Raw genomic sequence first — 26,480 nt, forward strand, 5'->3', positions numbered from 1 at the left:
TCCTTGGAAAATACCTCTTTGAGGAAGCAGGTCTTGAGGAGGCTTTAACTGGCTTTTCTCAGATAATTCATAAATCTGCCTTGAAATTTTTGTGCAAGTCTAGAAAAGGCTTAAGTTCATTATTCCAGGAGGAGACCTCTACTTTGTAGGTGTAGGGTGCAGTGTCAGGTCTTGTGCACTGGGTTAGTGTTTATCACTGCACCATCGTAATCAGACTGTATCCATTTCTATTTGTCCTGCAATGATCTCTCCTGGCAGTTTGATGTGAAAAATTATCTGTTTGGAGTGTTCTTAAAATTTTGAAGATTTAGTCCTGCTTCATTTGTCTTACTTATCCAAGAGCATTGCTGTACAGGACTGTCTAGCCAAATTTTCAGAGAGAGAAAGGCAAACCTGAGTGCTCAGTTAACCTGTGACCTTGAGGTTAATGACTCTGTGCACTCATGTGTATTCACAGAAAAGACTAGTCCTGTGAATGTGCTGCAGTGTCAAAAACTTGCTTTGACTATCCTTGAATAAAAGATTTGAAATCAAAGCAAAATATTATACATTCTTCATAAAATTCTTATGTTTCATGTGTTATTAAGGACATGTCAGAACTGGTAATCAGCATCTGATCAGTACTTTTAAACAGAAATCAGTGGGCCTATACGAATGTGGGGTAAGCTTTTGACTTTATCTATAATGCAATCACTGATAAAATTGTCTTATCATGGGGGCATACCTGTGTGGATTTTAGCTTAAACAGCTCTGGTGAAGGTAAAATAACCAAAGCAGGAGAGACACATCAATTTGTTGCTTCTTGGACCATTTGCACCAGGCTCTGTGCCGGCAGCCGATGGACATTCACTACAGCTCCTTTAAAGCTAGCTTGGATATACGTGCAAAGTTGTCATAGCCAAATGCGTAAGAGATTGGACAAAAAAATGTCTGTCCTTGCTCATGAATAACAAGAGTGAGTGGCAGGGATGGATGCCCAGTACCAGTGGAATGCTGTAACCACAGAGCTCCATGGCAAAAGTGGTGAGAAGTCACCTATTACAACCATTTCTGTGGGCAGGCTTTAAGAACATCTACTGTACCAGACCTTGCAAGCAAAATAGGGAAAAGACCCTTGTTTGTGCATTCAGATTTTATGTCAAATTGATAAATAGATTTTATGTATCTCCAAGGTTTAATGTCACCTGAATGATATCTTGGTGATTTCAACTTTGCGTGGGGATGCCAGCAGAGGTGATGCAAATATGATTGAAGCCAAGAGCAGGAAATAAGCTGTCATAGGATCTCAGAAGGCGAGTCGTATTCTAGCCAGCATAGAAAAGTAGAAGTCATTCAAAGTTTCCTTCTTCCATCATGTTGATTATATCTGTGGAGTCTGGCTTTCCCTGAAGGGTGTTCCTGGTCCTTGTATTACTCTAATTTTTGGCTCTCTCAATTTCTTCTCTCTTTAATTTCTAAAGAGAGAAATACCTTGCTATCTGATCTCTGATAATTTCTTTCACAATCTGTGATGGCCTCTCATAAAAGTTTAGTGGTTTTCATAGCATCTGCGCCTCATTCTCGTTTCTCTTTCTGAAGCTTTAATCTATTAAAACGAAGACTCATGCTGTGAGGATTGGTCCTTTGTCCCTCGCTACTCACTGACTGCCCAGTTGCAGAGAGATCTGGAAGTGTAGACTTTCATTCCAATGAAATCTATTTTCTGGGACCATGACATTTTCTCCTTGCAGGGAAGTGCTGCATAGCCAAGTTTATTTTTATTTATGTAATCTAACAATTTGAAATATAAGAGTAGTCTAGCACTTAATTCAGCTGACACGCTTTTTAAAAGTAAGGTGCAGTTGAGATAAGTTAATGGGCAGTCATATTTGAGTTTGTCAGCCTTGTCTCCTTTAAAGTGAATTAGTGTCTTTGATTCCCATCTTTCCTTTATTATAGCTGTAAGGTTTCTAACTTAACTTATTGCAGGGACCCTGTGAAAAAATTCCATTATTAAGGGAAGTAATGATTACAGACAAAATAGTAAGTACAAGAACTATGATATATGGCAACAAAAATTGCAGTAAAGCCTATTTTTTACTTAAGCTGTTCCATTCTAAGAGGTATATTGCATATATGCAGGACAGGTAACTTGGTTTATCTCTTGTGAAACCTGATAAACAAAGTAAGTGGTTATTTCTCAGGGTTATTTCTGATCTGATTCTTCCTTGAGTTTCACAGAACTTGGGTTTGTGCTCCTGAGTTTTGGACATCTGGGCTTTCTGTAGGTGCTCTGGGCTAAATTACAGGCCAGCTGTTTATGCCAGCCCATCAAATTTTTATTCTTTTTTTTATGCTTTTTATTCAAATGTGGTAACTGTAGGGATATCTGTTAGAAATCATCCATCATGTTGTTGTCTTTGAGAACTGTTAATGTGCTATAGGATCTCATTAGTTGTGGAGTAGCCCTTGGCAGTCTGCCAGGTGCTTTGAATAAAATTTTCTTTTGCTGACACTTTTCTGAGTGTTTGCCTAGTTCTGAATCTGTTTAATACTTGGATCTTCCCATATAGTCTTTCATCGGCATTCCACACAAGAAGTTTAAAGGAATTGCTCCAGCACTGTCTAGTCCTTCCTTAGCTTTAATTGCTTTTATTTGAGGTCCTAGGGCTTGTGCTGATGCCTTTGAGGTATTCTCCTGCATATTTTCTTTGACTTTAGAAGACAGAAAATCAAGGGCTTTTAAATTAATACAGATCCTGGTTCTGACCTCTTATTTCCCATTGTAGGTTTTTTTATTATTTTTGATATCACCTTTTGTCTGTTTCCTAGTTCTTTGATATTTCTGCAAGAAAATATGAAGTGTAGATGTTGCTGATAGTTGCATCCAGTGCTGAATTTGTGACATTTCCAGCACTCGGTATGCTGCCATAATGGTCCCTTAGGATTTGAATTTCATCTCATGCTATATCACAGGCCCTGTCTTCTTTGCTGTTTCCCACTGAGTGGATGGTTTCAGGTTTCTGCCTATTATTACCACAGATTGGTTCTTTGATCAGTACCTTTTCAGCTTCTGCCTTTGAGATCCTGAACAGGATGCTACTACATTTTTATACAGTCGACTGATTTATTCCCAGTCTGATAGTGCTGACTAATCCTCCTAAAAGTCTGGTTTCTAATCCATGTGTGTTATCAGCTAAAATGAATGAATAGAGGATTTCCTGTTTACATAATATCAAAACTAGTCAAAACTTTCAGTCACTTAGATTTGCCTCACAAAAGCTTCCCACTTAATCTTTCTAACAAAAAAGGTGTAACACATGGCTGTTTGTTTGGTGTTTGCCTTTGCATAACCATTTACCACACAAACCATTATACATGCATATGAATTTTTCTTCATTTAAAAATGCAATTTGCAATGTTTTTGCATTACAATATGAGTTAAAATGGTTTTGTTTCTTGTGCAGGTAATCCTGTCTACTCAATACTTTTAAATCTTTAAAGTTTGAACAAATATATAATTAGTATGTTCCTGTTGTAGCTTCCTTTTTTAAGCGTAAAGGATGCACAAAAAGATTGTTCTGTAAGCTGTGATTTGAAAGCAAAGAGCTTCCATTTTCCATTGTCATGGTTTGATATTGCAGTAACGTGATTAATTTCACTGAAACTTCCAAACACTAGTGTAGGTTGGGGGGGGGAGGGTGGGGTGGGTTGACCTTGGCTGGCTGCCCGTTGCCCACCCAACTGCTCTCTCACTCCCTCCTGCCTCAGCTGAACAGCAGGAGAAAATATGACAAAAAGCTTGTGGGTCGAGATAAGGACAGGGAGAACTCACTAATTACCATCATGGGCAAAACAGACTTGACTTAGGGAAATTAATTTGATTTATTGTCAATTAATAAGAGTAGGATAGTAAGTATTAAAAACAAAACGACAAACACTTTCCGCCCACCCCTCCCTTCTTCCAAGGCTCAACTTCACTCCTGACTGTTCTACCTCCTCCTCCCAAGTAGTGCAGGGGGACGGGGAATGGGAGTTCTGGTCAGTTCAATACACTTTGTCTCTGCCGCTCCTTCCTCCTCACACTCTTCCCCTGCTTCAGCGTGGGGTGTCTCCCATGGGAGACAGTCTTTCATTAACTGCTCCAGCATGGGTCCTTTCCACAGGGTGCAGTCCTTCAGGAACAGACTGCTCCAGTGTGGGTCCCCCATGGGTCACAGGTCCTGCCAGAAAGCCTGCTCCTGTGTGGGCTCCTCTCCACAGGCTGCAGTTCCTGCCATGAGCCTGCTCCACTGTGGGTTCACAACAGGCTGCAGGTGGATATCTGCTTTACCGTGGTCATCCATGGGCTGCAGGGGAACAACCTGCATTACATGGTCTTTTCCTGCGCCTGCAGGGGACTTCCTGCTGCAGCGCCTGGAGCTCCTCCTCCCCCTCCTTCTTCTCTTATCTTGGTGTCTGCAGGGCTGTTTATCTCACATTTTCTCACTCCCCTCACACAGCTGCTGTGCAGTGTTTTTTACCCTTTCTTAAATAAGTTACCACAGAGGTGCCACCAGCATCACTGATGGACAGTAGTGGGTCTGGCTTGGAGCTGTCTGGAGCTGGCTCTGTCCGACATGGAGGCAGCTCATGGTATCATCTCACAGAAGCACCCCTGCAGCCCCCACCCCCCTACCAAAACCTTGCTGCGTAAACCCAGTACAATTACATTAGTATATAGTGAGAATTGTACTTTCAGTACATGGGAAGAAGTCTTTGGATGAATTCTGAGGTCATCCTTCTTTATGGGAACATCAGTGCGAGTTTATCCATGTTTCCCTGTAGTCTTTCACTGCGAGATGAACTTAAAGGAGAAATTCTGTTATGTGATACTTTACTATCAGCCTTCTGACTGCAGAAGGTTAACTCTACAATACTTTCTAAGTAAGGCCCTTTTGCCCTTGTATGGTGCTGTGGTAAAGTTCTTTAAGTTTCTTGGCCTCAGGGAGGATAACTGTATGCCTGCAGTCTGAAGGGCACTTTTCTGTCATCCCATACATTGCCCTCTGTGTGGATATGTCCCAAGTCATTCCGTGTGAGCCAAGGGATCATTGCAGGGTTGTTTATATCCCGTTCATATAAGACACGGGGAGAGAAGAGAAAATTCTCTGTGAAGGGATATTTCAGGTTGTGGTCACAGAACAGAACTGGAAAGTTTTAGACATAAACCCTGGCATGAACTGCAACACATCAGTTGTTTGCAATCAGGCTTTGGGAGGTCTTCTTTGGGAGGGGAGAGAATTGGACAGTCAGGACAGTGAGAGGTAGGCACTGGAAAACAGAGCAGATTTAGCCCTGATGTATCCATCTGGACATTTTATCTTCTTGTGCTATGGATAACTTTTTTCATGTTCTCCAGAAGAATACTGTATTGCTTTACTGGGAGTTATCCAAGAAAGGCAAAGTAAAAGTTAGTATCTACTTCTTAGCACTCGGTACTGAATAATTATCAAAAGTGAAAATTTATGGTAACTCAAAGGTGGCACTATTTCATAATATTTGATGGGTTCTGGATAAATGACTTTATCAGTATACAAGCCAACAGAAACATTTTCTAATTAAGTGTATTAGTGCAGTGAAGGCTCTCCCCCACTCCAGTCCTTTACTCTTAATGTCAGTGTTCCATATTTTGCAAAATATATGTCCAGCCAGTACAGCCTGTAATAATCACTTCGTTTTTTTTATTTCATGTAATGCATTTACTTTCATTTCTGTTCCTGTCTCCTGGCATTAGGTGGAGTGGATTTCTCCTTTGTGCCATTGCAATGCTCCTTGTTATATTTCCCATGTTTACCTTTCCAAAAAAGCTCCCTCCTCGACATAAAAAAAAGAAAAAGAAAAAGAAGATGAACTCTGATGATGTTTCAAGTGATGATGAAGTGATGAAAGAGAAAACAAATAGCAAAATGCAAGCAGACAGTGCAGTTCCTGCCTCTATGGGATTTGGAAAGAATGTTAAAGGTGAAGTTTGTTTTTAATTTTTAAATGCTTTAGATTTTGTATACAGGGTCATCTAGGATCATATGAGTGTAATTGAAGGCAGAGTTTTGACATCCTGTATTTAATATTACATTCTGCTATTAAGATTTAATAGATGGTTGTCCTTACAAAATGCAGTGATGAGTGTAAGACATCCATTTACTTAAATTATTGAAGTGTTTAATGTGCACCTGTAAAAAACAGGTAGCCTGTTTCCTATAGTTATAGGACCTCTATTACCAGATATATTTGTATACCTTACAGTTTATAACTGTCATACTTGGTTTAAGCTATCCTTCATAGAATAAAGTACTGTTCTAAAGTATAAATGAAACAAGTAAAAAGAATTCTAGCATGTTAGTTCAATTGCATTCATGCATTTGGGTAAGTTAATTGAGAAAGCTTAGTTGTTTCATATGCCTTTCCTGACTATTTTGTACTGCAAGCTATTTATCTTCAGAAGACTAGGACAAATGAAACCTGTGCTAATTTTGAAACTAAAAGATCGAAAGATTGACAAGGAGTAGAGATTTTTATTTTCTCTAGAAAGTAAATTGTTAATGTGAAATTTTACAGTAAGTAGTAATCATTGATAAAATGCTGTGGGAAGAAGGGCAGCGTTGTTAAAAAATAATTTATGTGCAGCATATACATTTGGAGTTGACAATATAGGCTTAACAGTGTCATAATATTGAATAGTATAGGACAAGAATGAATGTGTCTTAATGCTGTCGTGTCCTCCTTGGATTTATGATATGAATGCTGGTTGTTCCATTTTGTGATAGCCTAATGAATGCAATGGGACTAGAAGCCATGAAATGTCATTTGTACCGTTAGAGGTAATTTGAACTCAAAACTTTAAGTGTTTGTTTGTTGACATGAACATTAGTGTTACTTTTTCATTGGATATCAGTCCAGGATATAATGATTGGCAGATTTTTTAATGACACGTTTATGATCACTCTTTATATTGAGTAGGCAAGGCTTAGCAAAACCAGTCTAATTCTAAGTAGTGTTTGCCCACATATGCGTATTGATTTGCTCTACATTGCATTTACACCTGTACTCTCAGAGTACCTAAAGTTACTGTTAATTTCTGTGGAAATAAAGAAAAAACAGGAGACCAGAATTTGCTTATGGTGATTTTATTAGCTTACAAATCAGCATCTTAATCAAGTCACAGAGCAAGCAAGGTAAACCTGCACTATCAGATCTTTCAGAACCATGTTCTCCCTTTGTTTGCAAAGTCGATAAAAAAGCGGTGGAGAAGCAAGAAAAGTATGTTAGCTTCCTTCTTTGAAGACTCTATTCCCCATATTTTTGGGTCCCCATACATGTTTTCTCCTAAATCCATAAAGCTAGGTGTGGGGTTTTTTTGGCTTTCAAACCTACTGGCGTTTGATTAGTAAAAGTAGTTCTGGGCTATTTCTGTCAATGTTTTCTCACTAACTTAGGGAAGTGGAAAAGGGGAGTTCAGTCTTTGCTGGGCTCCTTCCTAATCATTGCGGGCAGTGCCACAGCAGAGGGACTGCTTCATCCTGTAGGTGTGCCTGGAAAAGATAGAGGTGTTCAGACAGATTCTGCATTTGGATGAGTTTGCTGATACTGGTTCTCTGTTTCTGTACATGATTTCACCTTCCAGGTCATGTTGTGTCACTACAGGCACAGCAGATACACAGAAAACAAGTATTCTCTTAGGAGATTGTTTCCTAGTACTTTTTTTCACAGAAATGAAAACTTCTGTATACGTCATTTTAACATGTGTTTCTTTGATATGTATCTGCCTAAAAGTGTACCATACCTTCTACAAAATCTTATATTAATATATTAATGGAGCTACCAAATTAGAGCTTTTCATATACAAAACTTTTCATTTTCTCTAGAGGAGAAACTTCACCACATGGAACAGTGAAAAGCAGCATTGTATTCCACATGTCAGAAGGATACCAAGCAAGTCAAGATAACGCAGAGAAAAGTATTTTGCTCTAAGCTGATAATAGCTTTCCCATTAGGTGTCATTTACCCTAGCAAAGAGGGCCTGCAGCAGGAATGCACTATCATTTAATTATTTTTCAAGTTTAAGTGGGCTTTATGGAATGAGATCATGCCTCAAGCTTCTCAGTTGAGGTCATTTTGTTTATAATGGGAAGGAAAAAAGGATTGCATGTGTCTAAGTCATTTAGCATTGCTTCTTCTGAGAGGCAATGTACATTTTATACTTCCCATTGAATTTCAGGACTTCATCTTTTTATAGCACCATGGGCAGAAACTCCACTTAGGCAGTAGCCATGAGACTGATGATTTAGTAGGTCACGTCTTCTGTTCTGTACTAATAAATACCAGTGATTTCGTAGTCTACCATGCCAGAGGTCAGTGCCTTTAAATCTTAAAATCCATGCTGCTTTGGTAAAGAAAGTCTCAGAAAAAAACTGTTTATTTTGATGTTCTGATAAGATGTTGTCTTACCTGGGAAGCCCGGCAAAATGATTCTTGTCCTGCTGTAACTTGTCCTAATTTCATGTAAGTTAGTTCTCTAGATGAATGAAAAGGAATCAAGAAGGCATGATGGGAGAGGGCCGGGTCTTTTTTCCTGCAATGGCTGACAGTAGAGGCTGAAGAAATAAACCAAAACTGGCTCCATCTGCAAGCAGCCTTCAACTTCAGTGACCTGAGCTTTATTTTGGCCCATGAAAGAGCTGAGATCAGATAAAAATACAGATATCTCTTTGCTTTTTCTCATGTTACAAGATGCAAGGGCTTGGAATTCAGTCTTTTCTTATTCTAAAAAGTATGAGAGGGAAAATGCTTCTGAGGCAGGTATCAAAAGTATTAAATAAAACATTAAATAGGTCACAGGAGGAAGAAAATTTGATATAGTTTATTGGGAGAAACAGAGGTAGTGTAGATAACATGAGCTAGAGGAGATTTATAATGAAGAAGCCACGGTTCAATCCTATACATGCAGATAAACCATGAACCTGAGCAGACAAAACCACTGTTTTAATTTATTACATTGGTACCCTTAGGGTTTTGTACTATGGAAATTGTATCTGGAGTCCCTCTTTACCACTATAATGAAACTGTGCAATTGAATAAAGGGGAAGTGTAAAGAAAGCAAATGTATATAATACCTAAAATGTACTGATCTAATATGAAGGGTGTTCATTCATTACATGTATTTTGTAGTCTTTGGGGTTTTTTTTAATGTTTTGAGTTTTGTCCCTGTGCACAGCCCTTTCTTAAATGTGGAATATTCCTGTCTGCCTTTTCATGTCTATCAGCTGTCGAATGCCCTTCCCAGTCAGTTCCTGCCAGGGATGGAAACAGGATAATAATGCCTGTCAGGGCATCAGCAAAGGTAAAAGAAACTCCTGAGGGGCTTGTGATTGTAGCGTAAGCCCACTGCAGTGCTTGCCTAAGGATCTGGATTGGAGTTTCCGCAGTACCCAATGATTAGTTGGCAGAGGTCAGAAGAGGAGGTGGAGACAGTGGTCTGTGTGTGGGGGCGCCTGGTGAGCACTGTAAATGTCAGAGTTCAGCAGACTGTGGGCTGGAGATCCTTCTGTGCCACTGACCTTGAGCGAGTCGCTCCCCCCTCACCCTTTCTTAGGCCATCTTGAAGAGCTCAAAATAGAAGAGGTTGGCATGGCCCCGTGCAGTGATGAGTAGTGTTAGCTGGAGCCTCGAGGAGCTGCTCTAAATCAAATTAACAAAAGTAATAATCAGATCAAACTCACTCTGAACCTCCCTACTCTTGGTGGGATATTAGGGGCTGTTGAACAATCTGGCCGCCACCCAGGTACTTAAGGCATGTCCTCAAAATGCTTGAGGAATCGACCTGAATGAGGTTGTTTAAATGGTATGTGAGTAGATAATGAAATGAAATACATGGCAAAATATTATTCTAGAATTTAGTGATTGGCTTCATGCAAGATATATTTGAAGTAGTTGTGTTTGACTGAAAATGCTCGTTTCCATTCTGATAAACAAATCAGAAATTCTCAAATCATGGCTCTGCTTTGTACTGCATGAGAGCAGAAGCTGCCCCTGAGACCTCAGTGTGGAGACAGTGTCCTTCAAAGCTGCAGACTTGGATAGAGCTGTCCAGGCTTGGAGCACCAGCAGAGAGGAGGTCCTTCAGCTAATATCTGTGTCACTCCTACCAGCTGATGGAATAAAAGAGGACAGTGCTGTAGACTGGGATGGTTTATTCCCCTAGTTTGCCTTAGGCTAGATGCACAGCAACAGGGATAAGAGAAAATATATTAAATGATGAAAAAGGAGGTGAAGTCAGAATTATTTGGGTTTTTATTGAAATTGTTTCTAGAGCTTTAAGAGTTTTGCTTAGAGCAGTATTTACAAATATTTGTATTGCTTGCAGATTTTTCTTATGCTTTTCCCTTACCATGAATCAAGGACTGGTCCAGCATACCAGTGAAAGGAAACAAATACTGACTGGGGAAAAAAATATTGTCAAAGACCATGAAGGGAAGAAAATTGCCAGTAGACTGGCAAACCAGTCCAGCAAGGCAGATTTCAATTTACTCTTAGTTACATATTAGGTTATTAAAAAATAAAAAAAAGAAAGATGCCAAGAAAAGAAGTTTTAAGAATGTAATCAATAGAGATGTATTTGTTCAAATGACAGAATAGGGGAAACTGCAAGTTCTCATTGGTTTTTTTCTGATGCTCACTTGCAAAAGCAAGAGATGTTTTTGAAGACATCCCAAAATTCAGAACCTGGCAGGTTTAACAATGACCTTGAAATCAAAGCCTAGGCCTATGGCTAGTCACACAAAAATAATATGACATTGAAATGTTTTAAATGCATGATTGATTATGTACTACAAAGGATCCTTAAAGTTTTTAGCATTCTTGCTTTTTACTAGAATTTCTGTGGTTGAAAGATATGAGATACTTATAGTGCCTTTTTATTACAAGTTTTCAAATTTAGAAGTGTAATAGAGAGTCTGTCACACAGGATTTGACTATTATCATAGGAGGAAATCAGGGAAGACCTAATTCTGAATAGGTATTTTTATTTGCAAATTTCTTACTATATAGCAACTTTTCCTTGTATGTCAGACAGTTGCTCTTTATAAATCACAAAGAACTTCAACACTCAACTGCTTCAGGCAGTATGTATTAGTGCAGCATGCAGGAATAATCTGGTTTATTTCATGCCAAAAATTACAGAAATCAGCAGAGCTGTTCCCTGAAGAATCCTTCACATGGGTGTAAGAGAACTTGTGCTTATCCCAAGACGCTGAGTTTTATCTGTTTATCGGTAGAAATCCAATTTCAGAATACTAATTAGTGTTGAAATTAATAATGACCTTTAGACTGAGTGCTCAGATGAGATGCAAGTAGGAGTCAACAGAAAGTACAGCTCTATATATGAACACCAGAGCAAAATGTTCATTAGCTCTGCAGTTCTTTACCTAATTAGTTCTTCACTTAATTAGTTCTTCAGTATCTTTAGATCAAAAATTCTGAATCAGTCATTTTCCTGAAGCTCAGTTTTACCAGGTTTTATGATATTTGGACCAGGCCCTTTAAAATAATGCAAAGATCTTGGACTCGACTCTTGGCCAAGTACTTCCAGTTCGTTTCTACAAAGAGCACTTAGTTCATCAACCTGACAAAATGATATTTCTCTCTGTGATGTCCAGTCTTCTGAAAGTTACTATCTTATTATTTTCCTCCACATGTTTTCAGCACAGGTGAGCAGCTGTCACCAGATAGCTGTTTCCAGCAGGACTGAACCTGGCACCCCCTCTTTCTGTTTCCGAGCTCCTTTTCCACAGCTGCAGCAGCACAGTCCTAACCTCTTGGTTCTTTGCAGGGGGAGAAACACTCAATCCTGCACCTTGTCCCCAGGAAAATCCTGCTACAGCTGCCTGGCTGCAGCCTTATGGCAGCCGTTTTCTTAAACTGCATATGATGCAAAAGCTGGGTTCGAGAATCTTGGCTCTTGCCCTTTGGTTTCTCTTTGCATCTTAATCCCCCGTCAGTGAACCCAACACAAGCCAACCCAAAAGTAGACACAAAGCTAAAGCTGATGAGGTTTGAGGGCTGACATCTGATTGTATTGTAGATCTTTCATTTTTTCTCTCTTTCATTTCTTTTTGAACGAGATAAATTTTGATCAGCTGTATATTAAACATGCAGTATATTTGCCAATAAATACCGATGCTATTTCATCTTTGTACTTGCCTCTGTAATGTAGTTTCTGAAGGTGTACAGTTGCATTACAGTTTCCATATATTCATGTTGATATTATATTGTCTCATACTCCTGTTATCTTCTTTCTTTCTGTTCTTCTATTGCAAACAGTGCCACATCGTTTTTTTAAGAAAAACTGTAGGTGGTAGAAAACATTAAGATTCAAATATATGAGTGCTTCTTAATATGATTAATTTATTACTTATTTCCACCAAATTTTGTACTTAACATTTAATATGTTTCTTCATAGAGGCAGCAAGAAAGCATTTGACTACATTAAAATTATAAACCCTGTACTCATAATGAATTCAGTATAAATTTTGATGACTGCCATAAGCTAAGAGTGGATGCAGTCAGACAACTTAGGTGCTAATTTGCAGCCTGACAAGTTTTAACATGACAAGAGTCTAAATTCTGTTTGCTTTTATACAGATAACCTACTGGAGTCAGCGGAGAAAGTGAGACAGATTTTTGACTTGACAGCCTTTAACATCAATAAAATTCTCACCCAGGAGTTCTTACTCAACATGTTGTGCTCTTGTCATTGAATTCGATGGGCTTTGATTCAAGCAGTGTTCAATTTCTGTATGAAGTGAAAAGCAAATGAAAAAGCCCAGACCATAGTAGGTTAGATATAATACTTGAACAGAAGATCTGATCTCAGTAGAAGCCTCAAGGAAAAAAAACACATTTAAAATCATGCCATCTAATCTGAAAAAATTAAGTCTTGAATAGAGTTATTATCATCTTGTGATGATAATTTGATGTCACTACAGGTCTGAATTAAAAGTATTTAAGTGTTTCTTTTAACTAAAGTGCTGAATTTCATGGGCTTTTGATGTTTGATTTGAGGATAATTGCAACATCTATGAATGCTTTTTCAATTTAAGTTAATGATGTGTTCTCATTTTTAACTGATTGTTTTATCCCTTCTGAGAATATTAAATGAGTTGTATCTAAGATATATTGAGATTCATTGATATCATTGACATAATTTTTTCAGTATGCTTTGCATCTATTGTAAATAGTTTAAAATCGTATAGAAAAATGTTTAATTAAAAATCTTTTGGTTTGCTTTCCAAATTATAGTATTATCCCAGCTTTCCAAGCGTGGTCCTTGAAGCAGAGAGTTACAGGGGGAGCATGTGATCTGTTTTCCTCCTGTGGGGTGCAAAACTCTACTGTTGGTTCAGCAGTGTGATATGTGTTATCTCATGGAAAATTTCAAAATAAGACATCAGAATAATTCCAAAATCACTACATTTTATAGCTGTTTTTCTTTCCTTTATAGAGTTACTATGTAGAGCCTGTTTCTTCAGATGGTTTTGTTAAAACAGACCTCAGTTGTGTTTGTGAAAAGTGGGACTGCAGCCCCAGGGCAATGCAGTGAGATAGGGTAAGAGCAGACAGCAAAGACTGCAATCCCAAAAATGCACTCTCCCTTCCGCTTAGCAAATGTAGCCAGATGCTAGCAAGCCATTATTGCCAGTCCATCTCAAAGAAAATCAATTTGTTTTGTTTCAGTTTGCTTTTGTTTCTCGCTTATTATTTGTAACATTCGTTTGTCATTTTTGTCATTTTATAGAGCTTCCAAGAGCAGCTGTCAGGATCTTAAGCAACATGACATTCCTTTTTGTGAGTTTGTCATACACAGCTGAGAGTGCCATTGTCACAGCTTTTATTACCTTCATTCCCAAGTTCATCGAGTCACAGTTTGGCATCCCAGCTTCCAATGCCAGCATCTACACTGGTAAGTGTAGCGTAGTGTAACCTTGCAAGGGTTGGTGTTCTTTAATGAAATGAATCAGTGTAGGAATGAACCAAAAACGTACTTGTTAGAACAGGTGGTTGGATCCAGTTTTGTGCATTTGGTTAGATATTCAGGCTGTTTTTTGATGTTTGCTCTATGTGTTTAGTAAAATATGAACCCATTTATACTGTTAAATGCCTGGGGTTTTTTACATAAGCTTAGACAGACTTTTTCTGATATGTTAATGGTCTTCAAGGGGGAAAAAAGCAACAAAACCAAGTTAGAAAACCTATAGGCATTACTGTAATTCGTGCACCTTAAAAGGTCTTTTAAAGTTGTTCTTATTTTCTGTGAATTTTGCTTCCTCTTTGATCTTTAAAATATCCTCATCTTTCTTTTTTCCCCAGTGACGGGTTGTTTTTCTGTCCCATCCTTCAGTTGTCTCCCCTTCAGGCTGGTGGTTTTCTCCTTATTTACTTATTAACACTGAGTGCACAATAAGTCTGGTCAGGAGAGCTCCCCAAATCCTCCCTCACCTGTCTGAGACCCCTTTTTTGCATGTATATCACTTCCCCTGCTGCTGCACCATCGTACAGCCAAGTCCAACTTCTAACAGAACTATAAACCACAAAATTTTAAGCTTCTTACAGCTCTGCAGGAGGGAAAGATGAGAACTTCCATAGGGAAAGGGGCCAAAATGTTGTGCAGAATTGGGGCCCATGTCACGCAGATCATCTCCCTTCTCTCCTAGCTGCATCAAAGACACTTGTCTTTATAAGCATCTTTTTGACTTCTCCATAGTGCTTCCCATGTAGAATAGCTGCAAATTTCTGGGCAGGTTATCTCTTTTCTCCCCCATACTACCAGATATTGCACCTGGGAAGGAGTGATGGAGTGGGGTGTGAGTTGTGGGAACAGGGGTGAAGTATGGAGTGAAGTTGCTCAGGGGCGTCAGTCAAGGAAATGATAAAAAGTAGCAGAAGAAAGAGAGAAGATGCAGAGACCTCACATGGGAATCATTTGTCACCTGCAGTGGCTGGAAGAAACACAAGGAGTCTTTCTAGAGTGCGGAGGGGAAACTTCAGACAAGCACCCTGTGGTGACTTCTAGTTGAGAGCTTGCTGGGATGAGATTTTCTTCAGGGCATGAAATCCCTGTGTTCTGTGTACAAGGAGGAAATATTGATTGATGGGACCGTGATGCTGTCTGAAGCTTAGGATAGCTACACATGCATAGGAGTTTTACTGTGATAAGTCTTGATGGGATTGCCACTCCATAACTTGCTTCCTTCTTAGGATAAACCAGAAACATTCTTGCCAGACAAAATATTCAACAGCCAGTACATTAAAAAAGGAAAAAATTATGTGACCCTGTTCAGAGTGTGAAGCTATTAATATCTGTTGTTTTCCTGTTATAAAGTACATGATAAAGACTGTTACAATGAACCAGAAGAAGATGAGGAAATATCTCAGGCTATGAGCACTGCTTCCAGAACCCCAACTCCTAAACTTAGTATTAAAGTCAACAATTATTACCTATTTTATAAATTCTTTTTGTAGGAAAAATGGGAAAAGGAAACTTTGAGATTTTGTACTAGATTGCTACTGGCTAATCTAGTAAAAGACATGTCCAGTTTACAAAATTCTGGTTAGCAAAAGGAGGACTTACATGTTATTTATATTATTACAGCTATACTTCATATGTATATATTGCCAGCTGAGTACATGTGCTTGCTGAATCTGTTCATGTGACTGATGTAAAGTTTTTATTGGTCATTTTCCGTCTCAATTCATAAGCAGCTAATTTCTTTCTGTTTTTAAACAAACCTGGCATTAATCATCAGCAAAAATGCCATGTGCCAAACTTCATGTACTGAACATGTGCAGCTTGTGCTGCAGTCTTGTCTTGCTTGAAGTTTTGTTTTCCACATGCAGAGCAGGTGGCATTTGGCCTCCAGGCTATATAAGTCCAAAAAAAAAAGAAAGAACTTTGACTTTAGGATACAGGTAGATCTTAGACAAGTCCAGGTAAAAATTTCAGGTGCTTTGCTAGCAGATCTACTTGTGAAAAAGAGAGTAACAATTCAAATAATTTGTAATTGGAAGAACTGCACACTGTGTATTATAAAGCACTGTTTGGGTAACTTCTTCTAAAATGGTTACAGAAACATTGGATCTACCTTTAGATTTAGAAAAGGTATAACATGTATCCCAGACAGAATTGGTTTGAAAATCTCCATGGTAGTATTCCCTTTGGAAGTGTAGCCTGCTTAGCAGATACTGCAGTTTTCTGTTCCCAAACTATTAGTAGCTGTTAAGATCATCTTTTGCTGCTGTGGAAAGCCTCAAGTGCTGCAGAATCCTGACAACAGCAAAAAGGACAAAGCTTGGAAATTGCTGACTGGAAGCCAATATTGCCTCAGAGCACTTTACCCTGGAGTGTATTTAACACACACACAATTCCTGTAAGCCAAACTGTCATTATAAAATGAAGGAGAGTGCAGTGCAACAGCTTAGTATCAGATCTTAAGCTTTACTCCTCTAAATGCCTTTGAAAAATAAGAATGCATGTCCTGATTAGATGTACATGCTTTTCTTTGCCCTGGAAGCTTATATGGAAGTGCACTGTAGTAGCTGTGTTTCTTTGGCAGTACATCACTTCTGATTTCATGTCCCCTGTGGAAGGAGAGGGGCATAAGGATGGAGAGTTTGTGCTTAGGGGAAAAGAACCTGTCAGGCTTCCTAACATGTTGAAGGGAATGAGTGCTTCTCTCTTGTGCCTTCACCAAAAACAGTGAAATCTGCTCCTGCCCTTCCAGTTTCTCCCAGAGAGAGTTTTTCCATCCCCAGCTCCAATTTGCATGGAGGAATTTGTCTTTATATTTCTTCTGTGTAGGCTTTCCTTTGCCTTTCCATTCTCCTCATTGAGAGCAAGCCTTGGCAGGCAATTTGCTCATGTTCTTCTCCTCATTTTTAATGTTCTGATCTTCATGGTGTGGCAGAGGATGGATGAAAACAGCAACACAGTATAACTTGCTAATGGAAGAACCACTAACCTGATGCCCAGCAAAATGTTCACATGCTTAGTTTTGACAAGGTACCAGACAGAGACACACAGAGTCTTAGTTCTAGTGAAAGACTTTTCCAGTATCCATGCCTTCAAGAGAATAAGAAAGAAGAGGTAAATTCAGGTCCAGAAGAGGTTAAGAACTTGAAGTTAAGCTATATGGTGAAAGGAAGAATAATAAAATACTGAGGTTAATTTATTGACAGTAAGCCCTTACCTTAGGCTATATCCTTAGTTCATATAGCCACAGATTTGGTCCGTGGAATTTGGTTCACCTGACAGGGGTGTTTTAGAAGGCACTGCAAGTGATCCCAGTCTGCCTTCAGTGTGGTTGTGGGCTTCTCTGACATAGATTTTGTAAAGCAGGGCATGCCTGATTGACTCAGATGGCTGAGTTACTGTTTTCACCCAGAGAGAACATTTTCAGTGCAAGTGAAAGGATTTGCATTATTTCTTTCCTTCATTCATATTCAGTCATTGAAATGAGAGCTATAACAGCTCGAGAGAGATAGCAGCTTTGAGCTTTATGAAAATAATTTAATTCTCTTAGAAGGACTTACACATTTAATTTCTGCTCTTAGCAGAAAGACTAGTTTTGATTCTGTGAAGAGTTATTATTAAGAATCTTCCTCATGAAATGACATTTTGTTTTATAATGCTGTTGATGATAGCAGTCTAATTAAGGCAGCAACTATTTTTAGCTCTTCCTTTTACTTTCACAATCTCAACATTTTGATAAATATAACGTCCTCTTCACCTTTAGACAAATAAGCAGGGAATGAGAATGCTTTGCAATAATATTAAAGATATTTGCAGGTGGTAGTCTTACAGGCTTCTTTAAAAAGCTGACCAACATCTTTAAGATTTTGGATTATAAAGTTTAGCTCCTTCTCTGTAGATACAGCTGCCAAAAGTTGTTCAAATTCCATATTTATGTGGAATGCATCTTTATTAGCAAAGACCTAATTTAAAGACCTTCTCACATGTCAGTGAGAAGCAAAAGCCAAGGGAAGCAAAGAAGTGCAAGACATTTGTTGGCTTAACATCACCTCAGGCCCTGACAAGCGAGGACAGCCTGGTGCTGTGATGATGAACTACCACCTTATAACTGCAACAGCAGAGCAACAGAAATTTCATAGGCATGTCTTTTGTGTCTTAAATTTACCCTAATATTAATTCTGGTATCTTAATTTCTTTAATCATGTTTGATTGTTTGCTCCACGTGACTGTGCTGAGGTGAATCAGGGTGCTGATGTAGGGAAGTGCTATTCAGCTTGAGTAAAGTATCCGGAAGGTAGAATTTGCAGCCAGCCTCATGTGTGCACTCCCAGGTGGGCAGGATTCTGGGGTCCTTCCTGAGGTTAGCATTTGTGCTTCACTGGAATTAATCATGAGAGTAGGAAGAGGAAAAATTGTGTCCAAATCTGGATTTCTTCAAATTTTCAGTAGTTAAACTGAAGAAATACATAGCCCTTCTCCTCATTCTAAAATAAATACAAAGCAATGTTTCTGCTGTAAATACAATAGTTCTCTTATAGTGCTTTGGCTGCTGGTAATATCATAAGGAGGCTTTTATTAATTCTTTGACAACACTCCAGAGGTTTGAAAATTCTGACTCAGTTTGCCAGCAGAGAATCAGACAATGGAGATCTTAGTGCAGCATTTGCAGTCATCTAATTAGGGAATGAAACCAATATTTATGTTTTATACAATTTCTATGGGTCCTGTTTAAATGTTGTTTGAATTTCTTCCTGGCAGGTGTGATTATTGTGCCAAGTGCTGGTGTTGGTATTGTCCTAGGCGGCTACATTATAAAAAAACTGAAACTGGGTGCAAGAGAGTCTGCAAAATTGGCTATGATCTGCAGTGGTGTATCTCTGCTGTGCTTTTCAACTCTCTTCATTGTTGGATGTGAAAGCATTAATCTAGGGGGAATAAATATACCTTACACAACTGGGTAAGTATCTTGTAATCATCTGTGGCAAAACCAGCTTTTTCCAATAAGCCTGATAAAGAAATTAAAAAAATGCTGATGGCTGATGTACTGAAGAAGCCACATGTTCAAATGAGAATTAGGTGAGTATTGTGATATAAACACATGCTACTTTGGTTTTACATCTAGTTTATAATGACACTTATGTAATAACTCACCTTTTCAGGGGATGGGAAAATGCATTAAAACAGACTTCAGTGATCTTTACAGGAAAATAAGAATAGTATCCTCTGTAGATCGCTCAGAATTTAGTTGCTGCTTCAGAATATTTTCTGCTCATGAAAATTGTGAAAATATTAAAGGGATTATAAAGATTATTTCTAAGTAGTTTTGTTTATTATCATCGTAATAGTGTCTTAAGTCTACAGTCCCTATTTGTGAGGAATTACTTGGGCATGTGCTACTGACATTAGCGGTGTGTGCTGCTTCTGGACCCCTTACTAGTTGTATGAATGCCCTCCAGCACTTGCTGGGTCATTATCAAGACAGCAGCAAGATCATAACCCTTAAAGTTATATTGAGAATGAAGAAGTCTGCCATGAAAAAGAAAGTGTGGATGTAGGAAGATATTGGGAGTGAGAGATTTAGTCTGTGACATTAGGAAATTCATGGAAGGGCATTTCTTAAGGGATATTTGGAAGGAAGAGAGTTTGGTAAAAGTTGTGAGAAAGTGTTTCACTGAAAGGTAATTCCTCAGAAACCTGATCATGAGCTTTTATTTTCTTTCTTATTTTGTTCATTAGCTTTTGCCCAAAATTGTCTTCTTCATGTAGCTTAAACACAAGAACAGAGTGTTTGAAGAGTGCAAACTTATCTGAAGCAATATTTTTCTCTTTGCTTCTGAGACAACTTCTGTCTTCTCTCAAATCTGAGACAATGTCTGCCTTTTATTTATGGCCAGGTGATGGGTATCAGATCCATTTGAATATCTTGCTTTTAAGGCTCAGCTCTGGACTCTTAATCTTTTGAGGTTTGGAGGAGAGTGTAGAAGTGTGGAGCATGAAAAGAGATGATCAAATGGGGGGAAAAACCCTACAGTGAGGCAGTGAGCAAGCCAAGCGAAAAACAAAGACATTATTTTGCATTGCATGTTGCTGGGTGTTACTACATTGCTGTCAAACCCTAATCTTAGAGCAAGGAAAACCAGCAACTGAAAGTCACGAGCTGATGAAAAGCTGGTTTACTCCTTTATATTCTTAATACCTAGAGTTAAAGCTTGGTACTGAGGGGCTGACTATAGAAGGGAGTAGCATGGTGATATATCCTTGTCTGAGTATAGTGGACTGAAGAAGCAGAGAATGGAGATGAGAAGGGTGTGGAATGCTTTGATTGTCCACCTTCTATTGATGTTTGTGGCAGCCTGTGGGCATAGATGAAGAAATGAAAATTATTAGGAATTAAAACATAAATTTCAGATAGAAATTAATTGAACTCTGTGGCAAGTCAGAATGTCCCTGCCTAGCTAATGAGAAGGCTGTAGTTTTCTCTTTGTGAAAAAGTGCTATTTAAAACTATTGCTAAATTGAAGACAAGGTAAACTATTGCTACATAACACATACCCTTCACACCGGAATTGTAAGAGTATATAATTTTTTTTTCAGTAAATAATACCATTTGCAGTAAATATGTAGCATGAATTGTAATAGGCACCTATTCACAGCTGTTCCGAAAATCTGCAGTAGCCTTACTTCTTTACCACCTTCATCTAATTGTTCTTATGGAGAAAAGAGGTGAGAGATGGTAATGGCAAAATTCTCAGAAGTGTTGAGGTATATCAACTCTTTGAAATCAATATAAAGATCAGTATGCTTAGACTATATTGTCATCAGAAATTGAGAATTACCAGCATGTTATAAAGCATGGTTCAGGAGTTTGCAGTGCCAGCCCTGTATGATTTTTTTAATGCAGTGATCAAATCTAAATTTATTATCAAAATGGCAATAAAAAAGCAGCACTACACATAAATTAATCTTGAATATCTGACATGATAAGCATTCTCTTAATCCTCATGGTCAGTCATTTGATAGCTTCAAATCATTTCCTTAGCAGGCAACTCCTTAACTCGGACATCAAAGAATGTTATTGTTCATGTAACAAAAAAACATGGTTTCATTTTGAGGTTTAATAAAACACATACTTTATTCCCTAGTTCCAATGCAGTGCAGCATATGGACATCAAAGCCAGTTCAAAAGGCTAGATTGGATAGGAGAAGCAGTACAGCTACTTGGTTCAGCCTAAATGTCTTGCATGATAACACTACCTTAACATGGCTGTGCTGGGTCTGATGTCTGAGCTACCTGTGCTAGCAGCAGCCCAGAGACCTCAGCTGCATTGGGGAGTGTAGACATACACTGCAGGAGAATCTTCTCTGGACAAACATGTTCACTTCTACTGTACTTTTCTTTTACATTTAAAAGGTAGGTTTTTTCCATTGATAGACAAACCCATAAACCAGTACAGAGGAGAAGGATAAGCTGGGTTTTAGTTAACATAGATATATGTGTATACCAGTACTCAGCAAAGTAGGCAATGATATTTCATAATTTAATATGTTTCATAACTCAGTATTTTTCTAACTGTACCAGCTGCGAGGAAGTGGATAGGACCTGGAGGCATTAGAATACATTTGCAAGGATTTTCTGCTGTTTTATTTTGGGCACAAGCAGTTTTGTCATTGCTGGTGTGTCATCAGCAGTTCTGTTATTAGGAAGGTCAAGGGCACCTCTGTATTATACATCTCAGCATTTTAGAACCTGTTTTTCCGTGCCCCAGCCTTGTCTCTGAAGGCACATTTGATATTTGAACACAGCGTAAGGAGCCTTATGTCAAACCATGATACGACATCCCTTCTCTTGCACCATAACCAGCATCCAAATGGGAAGTCCTGAATCAGTGAATTTTCTCCTTGTCCAGACAGCTTTTAAAATCTCCAAGGAGGGAAGCTCCACAACCTCCCTGGGCAACCTGTGCCAGTGCTCAGTCACCCTCACAGTGAAAAAGTGTTTCCTGACATTCAGAGTGAACCTCCTGTGTTTCAGTTTGTGCCCACTGCCTCTGGTCCTGTCACCAGGCACCACTTCAAAGAGCCTGGTGCCATCCTCTTTGCATCCTTCAGGTATTTATATATATTGAGGAGATTCCCTCCTGAGCCTACTCTTCTCCAGGCTGAACAGTGCCAGCTCTCTCAGCCTTTCCTCAGAGGAGAGATGCTCCAGTCTCTTCAGCACCTTAGTGGCCCTTCGCTGGACTCTGCAGTATGTCCATGTCTCTCTTTTACTGGGGAGCCCAGATCTGGATCCAGCACTGCAAGTGTGGCCTCACCAATGCTGAACAAAGGGGAAATAGCAGCTGCCTTGGTTGTTTGTAGACACGTCTTCTCCATGTTTTGTGGTATAAGGCAGTTAAACAGTCTCCATGGGGAGCTTACTCATAGTGACAGATTCTTGGATTAGTTCCGTTCCATCTCTCACATTTCTGGTATGTGATGAATCAAAACAGACCCTTTTGATTGTTTTCTGTTGTTTTGGTGCAATTAAGGTTTAGTTAAAGCATGCAGTTGACTTATTGAGGCACTTCACGTAAAAAGAAATAAATTCTATTCTTCCTCTTGTACAACCAGTTTGGGTTTCTGTTATTCTTGTATCTCTTTCAGTCCAATCAGCCAGTTGGATCACTTAACTTGAAAGCAGTGACTAATTGGATCAGAACAATAACAACAAAGAAGGAATCCAGCTAACACAGTGAGAGGGTCCCTTGTTTGACAGCTACACAAAAATTGCATCATTGCTGTGATTCCAGCTGCTTGCCAACAAGGAGACTGCAGATCTCTGCCATCCAGAATGTCCTTCAATACCAAACCAAAAATGCTGCTAACAAGTTAAAATAATCCTTTTTATTATGTAGCCCAGTATTAAGATTATAGAAATTATGTGGTGAGGGGTTATCTCCTTTCCTTTGTGTTTCCTTGGTCCTGTAGGTTACTACAGTGATCTAAATAAATATGAATAAAACATGTGCAAAACAATTCTTTGTTTAGATGTTACCAAAATATAGTCAGGCACTGGTTTTTGATTTATTCTAAACTGCATTTCATTTAGATTGTAGCCTCATGGGAAAGAAGGTCCACCTTTTTTTCCAATATATGTGAATTGACTGCCAGCATAATGAAATTTCAGTCCAAGGCTGGGTGTCTGAAATAACAGGTCACAGCTCTAAAAACTCCAGGCAATAAATCTTACCTTATACTTTCCCATTTCTTACTTTACTCTTATACCACAAGCCTTCCGCAGACTAATATTTGGAGAGGAGAACAGGATTTAGAAAACAAAATATTAGGAACTGAGTCCCTTTTATCTTTAGTCACATCTAATACATGTCTCCTCTTTAATAGCTTTACCAACATTGTGTCATGGAGACACAGAACAGTCCCCCTGAGAAGTGAACAAATGGAATTTGTCAGGTGGGATTTTGGGTTTTGTCTCAGCACACACATTTAACAAACTTACAGTTGAATCTTATTAATGAAAAGAGCGGCATCATTGTTTGTAATTGAAAGAATAGTTCAGGAAACGCTGTCATTCGGGGCTAGTTTCAGTTAGTGTGCTCCTGCATGACATGTGTCCTTGGCAGCTCAGGCACAAGCAGCGCTGCAAGCTGACAGCACCTGCACCCACTGAAGCAAGCGGGACGGCTGATCCTCAGACATCCTGTGTGTCTACAGCAGTGGGTGCATTGAAACTAAGCTGCTTTTCCCACAGGCTAGCTCACGAGCAGGACTTAGTAGCTTTGGTGCAATTTCTGTAAGAGCCTGCTCTTCCTGATGGATGCAGGTAAATCTGTGATGTTCTGTGCAGTAATTCAGGGATCAGTGCTCTGTTTTCCTTTGTGGTGAGTAGGCAGCCTCCCAGTGTCAGAAGGCAGGGTTAGTAGAGTACTTTGGTTCAGCTTACTGCTGAAAAAATACATACCTTCAAGAAAAAATGATCCCCTATGTTCACAGAAATCTGTTACAATATGTGCTATATGGTGGATCACATGTGATGAAAATGGGGTTACACAGATATGTGTCAGTAGAGATTTCATGTCCCCAGCATCTGAATTCCTTCATCTTTCATTAGTTTCCCATCATTGACAGAGGAGTGAACAATGAGTAAACAGTGAAGGTAATAAAGATGAAAGCATGAACCTTTTACAACTGTCTGATAATGAGCTTTTGAAAACAGAGTTAATAGGTGATTTTGTGTATCACATGTTCTTGAAAGGATGAAAAAAAAATCTCTTTGTGTGCAAGGCATTTGCTGTAAACAACAAAAAAAATCTCCCAAATAAACCTTACAGTGATTTGCTGAGGTATGAAAGCTGGAGAGACGCAGCTTGCAGTAGCTTGTTATTAATTTGAGCATATTTGCTTTGCGTATCTGTAAACTTAAGGCTTCTTCTGGGGCAAACAAAAAAATGCCCCTGAGATTAAATTATCACAGTGGTCTCAGTTCAGTTTCCAGTTTCATGCTTCTCATTTCTTGCATGCCTGATTTCATTTGCCTTTATTTTTAAGCTGATTTCCTAACCTCTGTGTCACGGTAATGTTCAGCAGCACAGCTGAAGTGAGTTAGCTATGAAAGCAGAGGGAGCCAGGGTGCGGGCTCTCCTGCCTGTGGAACACCACCACCCATCTGCTGCTTAGAAGGGTTTTAGGTGATGGAGGGGATAAGAGGGGAACCTGAGCTGTGCCTTTCCCAGCAGCCTGGGCTGTCCTTGGACCTGTCTGTATGCAGGGTGGCAGAGCCCTGCTGGCAGCCAAGATGTGGGCATGAGTGTCTCCCAGGCAGGCTGGGGAGTCCCTGCTTAACCCAAGTATTCAGGCATCTGGGACATCCAGCTCAGCAGGCTGCTGAGGAGCTTGTGAAACTCCAAAAATGCTGTCTCTCCTGTTGGTGTGAGAAACTTCTGTCACTGTGCTGCTGAAATCAGTATGTTCCTGAGGAATGTTTTGATGATTTGGTGTTTTCCATCAGAGAAAAGGTTCTGTTGAGAGATTACTGGAAAAGTCTGCCTGTTGCTATATGGCGTGTTGCTGCATATTGCTTTCTGGAATCCAGTGTGATATAATAACAAGTTTCAGCTGATAGCTGAGAAGGCGACAGAACCAATATCAGCCCTGGATATTTAATTTCCTGCTCAAGCTGCAACTTGTTTCTAAAACTGTGCCTTGTTTGTTTGTGGCGCAAGAAAGAAAACACTCAGAAAGGCTTTGGTTAACATCCAACTAGACCATAAATTGTAAAGTAGCTCCAAGAGCTAAATTTGTGAACCTGATTTGTGTGATCAATAGATGGTCAATAAATATTTAAGAGCTAATTAGTAACATTTGATCGGCTGCAGAAGTGCCCAGCTGGAAAGACAAGCATATTCAGCAAAATCAAATAGTGGTGTATAAATACGTTAAAAATGAGTCAAGTGGAAACCACTAAGCAGCAGTCGTACTGCTTAGTGTCACTAACGACAGGAGGTGAGGAGACGGACGACACGGGTGATGGTCGCTGGGTGTAGAGTGGCTCCCAAGCTGAGCCTCTGATCTAGTCGGATGTAGAAGACGGGAGCAGAAGAACATCCCCTGTGGTCTGTGGGGTAGCTGGGAAGAAGTAAGTCTGATGCCAACTGTTTACCTTTACAGTGGTCCTGCCCACGCATTACAGGTGTGAAGCCAAGCAAACAGCAGCCCTCATGGGACTCTGCAGCCATGACAGTCTGTGAGCATGTGTACAGAATCTTGAGGATGCAGCCACAAACCCAGTCCAGATTCCGGTTCAGCTCCTGCCTGGCTGAGGAGGTGCTAAAATTCCCTGGATATCTACTGATCTGCTTAGAGCAGGGATACTTGAGCTAGTTTTAAACAGCAGTGGCCATTGAGCAGTAGTGAGAGCAGGGCAAACAAGGCAGCACAGTTAATTCAATATTACGCTGCAGTGCCCGGTGTGGAGAGGTTGTGCATACCAACATAATTCCCAAGGCAAAATTTTTGCTTACAGTGCATGTACAAATACTCATGCCGCAACACTGCTCAGTACTTAGCTCTATCTGGTTTTGGAGATTCTGCAGGGGTCATACTGGCATTTGTTCTCAGAGATTTGGACTGCCTGGACTGCACACGGACCTCAAGCAGAAATAGGATGCTGTCTATAGCTCCACTTACCACTCAGGTGTGAGAAGACAAAGGGCACAGTCTTCTCCTGAAGTTGGGGATTTTCATACGTATATTCTAGTCTCTGGAAGAGGCCTTTATATTTTGCTCGTGCAACCTCTCCTCTTTATCACATTCAACCTTGCATGGATTGCTTCAATATTCTTTGGAACTGGGTTTTTATATCTCATCAGTGAACTACTGGATAAATGATGCAATGAAGGACACTTTTTCTTCTATTTGTGAAAAAACTGTCAGCTAGTTT

The 26,480-nt window shown here is 39.4% G+C and overlaps 1 protein-coding gene across 1 annotated transcript in view; it reads left to right on the forward strand.

The window, feature by feature from the left end:
* The window catches only part of SLCO5A1 (solute carrier organic anion transporter family member 5A1), an 81,030-nt gene that overhangs the window by 32,112 nt on the left and 22,438 nt on the right, over positions 1-26,480 (forward strand). Inside the window, exons 3-5 of the mRNA XM_074817658.1 lie at positions 5,756-5,982; positions 13,811-13,975; positions 18,800-18,998. Coding sequence (XP_074673759.1) covers positions 5,756-5,982; positions 13,811-13,975; positions 18,800-18,998 — 591 coding nt within the window. The remainder of the gene's footprint in view (positions 1-5,755; positions 5,983-13,810; positions 13,976-18,799; positions 18,999-26,480) is intronic.

The sequence above is a fragment of the Strix aluco genome, chromosome 1 (assembly GCF_031877795.1).
Source record: "Strix aluco isolate bStrAlu1 chromosome 1, bStrAlu1.hap1, whole genome shotgun sequence".
NCBI lineage: Eukaryota > Metazoa > Chordata > Aves > Strigiformes > Strigidae > Strix > Strix aluco.